This window comes from Clytia hemisphaerica, unplaced genomic scaffold (assembly GCF_902728285.1).
Source record: "Clytia hemisphaerica strain Z4C2 unplaced genomic scaffold, Clytia hemisphaerica genome assembly, whole genome shotgun sequence".
Classification (NCBI taxonomy): domain Eukaryota; kingdom Metazoa; phylum Cnidaria; class Hydrozoa; order Leptothecata; family Clytiidae; genus Clytia; species Clytia hemisphaerica.
The window spans coordinates 492,451-500,893 of record NW_027104448.1 but is presented as its reverse complement, the minus strand read 5'-3'; the positions used below and the strand labels follow the sequence as shown (position 1 = coordinate 500,893).

Sequence of the window (8,443 nt, the reverse complement as noted above, 5' to 3'; positions counted from 1 at the left end):
CGTGTGATTTCGATAAAGCCTTTTCAGTGAAGTTTAAAAGTGTTAAATTGGATTTCACACGCCGAATTTAAAAAAATAAAAATAACTATTTGAAAAATTCCGCAGTGTGATATCGGAAATCACACTGCCAAAACAATCACACCTTATCAGTTTATAAAATCACATGCAAAAATTGATTTTTGAAAATTACGACGTCGGAATTTAAGTTTTCCCATCCGTGTGATCTGATGACTTTTTCCTGTGACTTTTGAGTCTCGTTTCTCTTCCTTTTGTAGAATCATACATCAAGTTGCAAAATAAGCTTTCACTTCGGTCTCTACTCAAATATTTTGAGATACACAGTTTTCACACGGAGTGAAATTTCATGCCTGTCTTTTTGACCGAAGTGAAATCACTTCGGAGTGAAGTTTCACTTCACTTCACCCGTGTATACAACATGTGAGGTTTTTGAATAGACCGAAGTGTTTTTACTTCACTTCACTTCGGCTACCCAAAGTGAAACAGTACGTGTAACCACCCCCCCCCCCCAAATTCCGTACATCACAAAAATCATTAAAGCACCGATAACGCTATATTGTCTTCAGCCGTATCTTGGCCTTGTAAAAACTGGCTTGGTTAACCAGGCTATATTAGACCCACCTTTATGATGAATATAGAATGGAAATAGAAAAGAAATAAAATAAGATACGGCATATTTCCGGCATTTTCGGCTGAAAATATTGGACTCGGTCATGTTTGGACATTGCTAATACGCATCTTTGTACAAATAATCAGAAATAACTAATTATGAAATCTCGAGAAAATGCCAAAAAAACGGATTTCCGGCATATTTCCGGCAGTATTGCCATTTTGCATCAGCATCAAAAAATTCATGAAAAAATATAAAGTACATCTCGCATCGAGAAATTCAAGAAAACCTTTTTTTTCAGGCGATAAAGCGCTGTTCCAGCGATTTTTAGAAAAAATTCCGGCTTCAAAAATCAGTTTAATTGACAATTGAAACATTCTTGATGGTGGGCATTGTTATCAATAATGTTTTTGTCTGAAAAAAACGAAATATGAGGAAAAAATCCAATGAAAATCTGCAAAAACGGCTATTTCCGGCATATTTCCGGCTGGAAACAAATGTTCCTCCAAAATCGAACTCGGCCATGTTTTGGGCATTGTTAATACGCATCTTTGAGCAAAAAATCAGGAAAAACTAATAGGGTCATAGCTAAACTATTAGTAGCTGGTTTCCATGTTTCTAATAGATTTATCATAAGGCATCCACTTATCATTAATTCCGATCCCGAAGATAGTCCGGGTCTTTTCTTGTAAGATCGATCTAAAGCATGTAGATCTTTCAAATATTTGTTGAAATATCTTCTGCAGTTTTCACGCACATCTTCTATTCTAAACTCATTTGAAGGGTTCATAATGTCAAGTGTTTCAATGATGTCAAAAGCATGTCCCAATGTTTGAATACTTAGACTTTGAAGGTAAATATGTTCCTCGATTCTTTGCGCTAGACCATCAATGAAATACTCTTGAGACAACCTGTAAAGTGATTGTAAATGCTTCAGAATTGTTGCTCTTTCTGTATCTATGAGGGTAATAAATAATGATGACTGAATCAACTTTAACTTTAAATAAGTACCCCCGTTTGTCTATCTCAATATAATCTGAAGCAGAAACAAGAAAGCCTGTAACTTTGGATAAAATTCGAGTTAGATAGTAGATTATATTGAGACAGAATTAAGTGCCCTTTCCTAACATCAAAATTTAGTAGCATATTTTTTCACTACTGGATTCTCGCCATTGTCAAAATGACTTCATTAAGAGAGGATACTCACCAGTTTTGTATATTTCTTTACCACACTGATGACAAGTCTTCACATTGCAAATACTTCTACGGTGAGTTGGAAATTTGCGTGCAGCCATCCCTTGGCAATTTGGGCATATTGAAGAAAATATGGGCTCTGAAAAAGGAATTAAAAATAGTTAACTATGATTAATTCTTTGATTAGCTTTCAAAGTGTCCAGTAATGGAATTTTTTATTAATTCAAGCATAAGGCTATAAAAGGAAGCATAGTGTGAAAGCTTGGTTAGAAAAAATCTGATCAATGGGCTGACCAAATATCTACAATCTGTGTTTGCGAGTCGTTACTGGTACAGTGATCATATAAAATAAAAATAGAAAACTTTCCAAGACTTGTTCTGAAAGGATAAATGATTTTTAGCATATGTTCAATCATCTCATATAATTTTCCCTCCAAAGTCACTCTTTTTGTACCAGCCTCTTTAAAATTTCCGTTGAACATGGCCTTGAATACAGGAGAAGCTTGAGATAATGTTAGGGAGTGTACATGTAGTTCTTTATCCTCTACAATCAAAACAACATCACTTTTTTGCCAATGTTTTGAAAACATGGATTTTTCACTTTCTTCTTTCGGTGTTTTGTTTGCTGGTTCTTCTTCACCGGGGGTTGACTTTTTCTTTTTAACGTTCTCCCAGACATTCTTAATTTTTGAAATTACTTTTTTTTACTTTTCTATTCTGAAAAAAATATATAAAATAGTGCCCAAGGATGTAAAAATATTATAACAGAAGGGAGTACTTGTAACTTTAGCATGGTGATGCTTCCTAGCAAGAAAATGCTTCTTCTGGTTTGCATAGGAATTGAAAGGTCAAAACCTCAGAAACGTTTTGTCCAACTCCAACGTTCCAACCAGTGCAATGGTCAAACCAAGGTTTTTCGTTCATAGCAATTTTAGGACATAATCTTGAAATGTTGGTGAATTATGCAGAATTTTGTGACGGGAAATCCTCTTTATTTACTTCATTAAGACGGAAATCCATCTGAGACGGAAGAGGTTTGAGCACTGCCAGTGATGATTATTTTTTAATCATGAATAAAGATTGTACAAAATTTTGGGTTGGATTAAAGTGAAGCGATTGATGTAGTAGTTTATGATTCTTTACATGATATAAAAATCTAAGACATCTGATATCTACAGTGGTCAGCGAGAGAAGGGACGAGCTAATCTCGATCTTCCCGTAAAATATCAAATAACAATAGAAAACAAAGTCGATATAATCTATTCCGCCTCATCCGTCCGACGGCTCATTTCGATTATCGTGAAACTGTAAGCGCGCGAAAAGCACGCAGATTATGTAACAGATGTAAGAATCTTTAGAAATATAAGAAAACAAGCTACAAGCTGAATGGACCTACCTGAAGGTTAATGTAATAAAAAATAGAGAAAATGGTAACGATAGAAAGAGAATGTGTACCAGAAAATCAGAAAAAAAGTCAATCGCGAGAAATGCTCATTTTCCCTAAAAATTATCAAAATACAAAAATTTGATTTTAATTATGTAATAATTTTCCAGGAAAAACCGCTTCATTTTTTAGACAACCTTTCCCTCTGTCTTTATGCAAAAAATCTGAAAAAAAAAACTAATGAAGAAATCTCACACAAAGTAAATTTCGAAAATTAGACTCCATCAGGTTTTAAACATCAATATTTTACATCATTATGCAAAAAAAAAACAGAAAAGAATACCAAGCCAATAGTGAGAAGTGATCATTTTCCCTAAAATGACAAAATAGAATTCCCCCAATAATAAGAAAGCGCAATTTTTTCCACCAAAAAAATTTTCCGGAAAAAAGTTGATACCAGGCATATTGTAAAGAGCCATCAATTTGTTGCTCATCACCCTGTTAAAGTAAATTTATTTAAAAAGGGTCACTTCCTTAACTTTATAAAACCCTTATAGTCTTTGAAACAAGATGATAAAAATTAAAATAATTTATTATCATTATAAAAATCACGCCAATACAAATGTAAAGAGAAATTCTTACCTTTTTAGCATCAGTTTTGTTGTCTCTTTGGTGTCTTTTCCACCAAGCCGACAAAGTATTGTGATCTAATTTGTAGAAAAGAATACAATTTCCCAAAAAGATTTAAAATATATAGGACTGCCCCACGCGCCCACTCCACCCCGGCACCCGCACACCCACTTTACCAACGAAATTTACCAAACTTCTGTTAAACAAGTTGTTTTACCCCAATGTTAGATCGTTCACTGGTTATATACGGGGGGGGGGGTGCTTGGGCAAAACAGTCCGTCAACTGTTTTTTTGTATGTTCGAGACATAAGGGTAGCCTTTTTCATTTCTGAAATTCTCTCGAAGGGGCACAATTTCATAAGTAGTCCCTGGAAGGTTCACAAAATCACGAAAATCGTAAATTTCCCTTTCAAAGGGTCACGATTTTTGAAAATTCCAATCAAAATATGCTAAAAATGAGCCAAGAATTGGAGCCTACCAGCTTTAGTCTCTCCTCTATATCGGCGATTTTGGCATCAAACTCCTCAAAATCGACAAGGTTCTCGAACGGCTCATCGATGTTAAATTAGCATACGGCATAGATGGTCCGATAATGTCTTGGGTAAAATCATTTTTAAATGGACGAACCCAATCAGTGAAAGTAAATAAATCATTTTCGACAAAGGATCACGTGGTTAGTGGTATCCCACAGGGTAGTGTCCTTGGACCGTTATTGTTCGTTCTTTACATCAACGATCTTCCTGAAAGAGTGATATCATCATTTATACTCCTTTTTGCTGATGACACCAAAATCTTCCAAGAGGTCAACACTATCGAAGACTCTATTTCCATCCAACAGGATATAGACGCGCTAGTCAAGTGGTCGAAAGAATGGTTATTAAATTTCCATCCCGACAAATGTCACGTACTAACTATTGGCAAATTCTCTGACATCAAGCATGCCTATCCATATTGTTTGAATGGAAATCAGCTTGAACATGTTTTTGAAGAGAAAGATCTTGGGATTGTGATCGACTCAGAACTTACATTCGAGGAGCATATTGCAAAGCAGGTAAAGAAGGCAAATTCAATACTAGGAGTGATTAACAGGAGCTTTGAACATCTGAATCCATCCATCTTCCTAGTACTATATACTTCGTTTGTCCGTCCGCACTTGGAGTATGCTCAGTCGGTATGGTCACCTAAACTTCGAAAATATGTTAATTTGATCGAGGGTGTACAAAGACGCGCCACAAGACTCGTGCCTATCTGCAAAGATATGTCCTATGAAGAACGCTTGCGCATACTTGACCTCCCCACGCTTGAATTCAGGAGACTCTTTTGTGATATGGTCCAAGTATACAAACATCTCCACTACTACGATAAAAATACTCTTCCAAGTAAATTATCGACTCGAACACGTCCGAACAGGAGACACAATGATGAGCTGATACCAAATTTTGGTCATGAACTTGAATTCCGAGGCGCACAAACCAACTCGTTCTTTTACAGGAGTATACCAAACTGGAATAGATTACCAAGATACGTTATAGAGGCAAAGACTGTCAAAATCTTTAAAGAAAGACTAAACGAAGCTTGGAAAAAACATCCGAAAAGATTCGAGACAAGACAATTGTAATCAAGATCCGGTTCTCAGAGGCCCTCGTGTGCCTTGAACTTGTATACATTATTGTTATTATTATTATTATTAAATGTACTTTCAAATTGTAGAGCTCCAGATTTAGTGTACTTCTCTACTATGTTTTTATAAGTATCTTTTATGGTTGCGAGATACTTGACAATATGTTGAAGGTAGTCTTAAGGGCTCTGACCATAGTCCAAAAATTGATTTTGGTATTTGAACATAAAAGTTATATTTCAGGTTCCTTAACACTTTTAACAAAGAATTGCTTTTATAAAATTGCTTTTTAATCGAATCCCTTAAGAGTAATTAAGAATTTAATTGTAAAAATGACGTTATGAACTTAAAAAAGATAACTTTTTAACTTTTTGTGATAAACTGGTACCAACAACAATCAATATTTATTTTTACGATATATTTCGGATATATTTATCCATCATCAGGTCTAAAAGAATAAAAACAGTTAAAAACAGTTATATATATTTAAAATTATATAAGGTAAATTTTAAAATAATGCAACGCATCCCTTCACTACATACACATAAGACTCTATAAATGAATAAGCAAAATTGAATTGATACAGAAAATAAAATTAGAAAAAATACATACAAGTATATAAATCGCTCAGGGAGTATAGACGTAGCGTTTTGGGAATTAAATTTTAATTACCAAAGCCCTACTTCTATACTCGTCTTTTGGAATAAGAGATGGCTTATGTTCATTAATCATTAATGCCTCAAGGGCCATCAAATAAAATGTTGAACGTGACTTAGTACAAAGAATTGATACGTTCTCAATTGATAGCTCGATACCACAATCCTTAAAATGATTCCCCACGGGGCCAGATCTTTTGTGTTATTTAAGTCGTGTGATTAAATGACGGATCGTTTGACCGACATAGCACGATTGGCATCGTGAACAACAAATTTTATAAACCACGCGACTTTTGAAACACTTTTCAACTGGAGGTTTCAGACTTGGTAAATCCATTTTAAGTTTTTTCGAGATGAAAATGATTTTACACGGAACTTTCAATTTCTTTAGCGAACTTTCAAAGCTATCCGACACTTTACCGCGATATTCGATAAAAACCATTTTCTCATCCACTGTGTCTTCTTCGTCATTCTTGTCATCGTCCTCGTTTTTACCGTTTCGAATTATGTTAGACAAAGTTCTAGATATTATTGGTTCGAATAACGGCGTTGGATATTGATTGTTTCGAAGCATGGTCTTGGCCTTTTCCAGACTGTCGTGGAAACTTTTCCATGAACTGCACGATCGATGTATTCTATGAACTAAGCATGACACGACTGACCTTTTGTACTTGGTCGGGGCCAGTGCGTTATAATTCATGGTAAGCCCTGTATCTGTCGGTTTCGTATACCATTCTGACGAAAGTTTTGTTCCATTACGTTTGATTAACATGTCAAGAAATGGTAAAGACATATCATTCTCTCTTTCAATCGTAAATTGAAGTGAAGGATGGATGTTGTTAATCTCGTTTAACTTATCATTTGTACTGCGATGGTCGATTTCTCTCAAAATATCATCCATGTATCTCGTAAATAACTTGGCGTCACCCTTGATAGTTTGATCGAATTTGCTAAGCCAACCGTTTTCCAACAGCGGAGCTGGAGGGCTCCCCATTGCTAACCCATCTATTTGTTTGTAATAACCATCGTGTGATAAGAGAACCACGTCACGACTACACAAGGAAACAAGCGTTCTAAAGGCTTCTTTATCGACTGGAGGTTTAGGGTTTTCTCCAGAAAACAACAATTCAGTACAGTCATGTATAGCTTCATCTAAAGGAACGTTTGTATATAGAGATTTGATGTCAAAGCTGATCAGTTCGTCGTTTGGCTGAAGCTCAATTTCCGAAAGAGAGTCTGAAATATCCTTAGTAGAGGAATTTATATTACACTCTTTGACAACTGATAACCATTTCGAAACTTGGCTGGCAATTTTATAGTAGGATGAACCAGGCATCGAAAGCACAGGACGAATTGGTACATTTTCCTTATGTATTTTGGCAAGACCATATAAGGGTGGAGGTTGGCTACCCACTGGCTTTAGCTTATCATATAACGCTTCAGTTATCTTATTGTTATCTTTCAGATCTTTCAGTACAGAAGTAATTCTTTCTTCTTCTTTAAGAATAGGATGCTTACCATTTCGTCTCGTCTGGGTCACTTTCTCGAACTGAGGTAAATTGGTAATTTCACTGACTTTGTTGTTGTAAGTGCTGACTTTCATAATGCATATGCCAATTCCTTTATCGAACGGTAAGGCAATCAGATTTTTCTCTGTCAGGTACTTCTTGGTCATTTGGACGTTCCTCGGCGTTTTTTGTTTATTGCATTTCTTAACATAAGCAAGTGTTTTGACGTTCAGATCAGTTATCACTTCTTCATCGACATTCTTGTTCCTGCAAAATCGTATCAAATCGTCAAGTTCGGCAAGTACATCATTCTTCTTAAATTTCCCCAACGTAGCATTCCTTGGTCCCAATGCTAACGTGTCAATTACGTACTTTGGTGGGCTGCTGTCCAGTTGATAGCAAATAACTGTATTGTCAACATTAAATAATGGTTTGTCTTGTTCGTTAGACAATCTCCCAAGCTTATCGTTTAAACTGTCTTCCTGTTCTCTTCTGTATTTGTGAATGTCAATACGTGTTTATAGGATAACGACGGCAATAATTTGACATTTAACTTCTGTTTCAACTCACCCCGAATTGCCTGTAGTCGTTCCTCTCCATCTCGGTGTTCACCTCGTGCTTTGTACAACTCCTTTCTCAGTAGGCGTAGTTGGAAATTAATCACAGTTTGATCATCAAAACAACCATTCTCAGGGATACGAAACTTCAGGAACTTTGGGATAATATTCGATTTTAAACAATTCTCAAGGAATTTTACACGCAGACAGTGACTTGATTTCTTTCGTAACCATTTTCTGTAGTCAAGAAAGCATTTCCACCAATCAT

General features: G+C 35.6%; 1 protein-coding gene across 1 annotated transcript; it reads right to left on the bottom strand.

The window, feature by feature from the left end:
• Window positions 1-6,312: 6,312 nt before the first annotated feature.
• On the bottom strand, window positions 6,313-8,443 carry LOC136821062 (uncharacterized). Its single transcript, XM_067077295.1, has 2 exons — window positions 8,376-8,443; window positions 6,313-8,110 (listed from the first exon to the last, which is right to left on the bottom strand). The coding sequence occupies exons 1-2, from the start codon at window positions 8,441-8,443 to the stop codon at window positions 6,313-6,315; spliced, it is 1,866 nt and encodes a 621-aa protein (XP_066933396.1).

Bases quoted from the DNA above. Each gene is read 5' to 3' on its own strand.
- LOC136821062 (XM_067077295.1), bottom strand. From the start codon at position 8,443: ATGATTGGTGGAAATGCTTTCTTGACTACAGAAAATGGTTACGAAAGA. The intron at 8,111-8,375 runs GTAAAATTCCTT...TCACAAATACAG, and splicing joins AATCAAGTCACTGTCTGCGT to AAGAGAACAGGAAGACAGTT.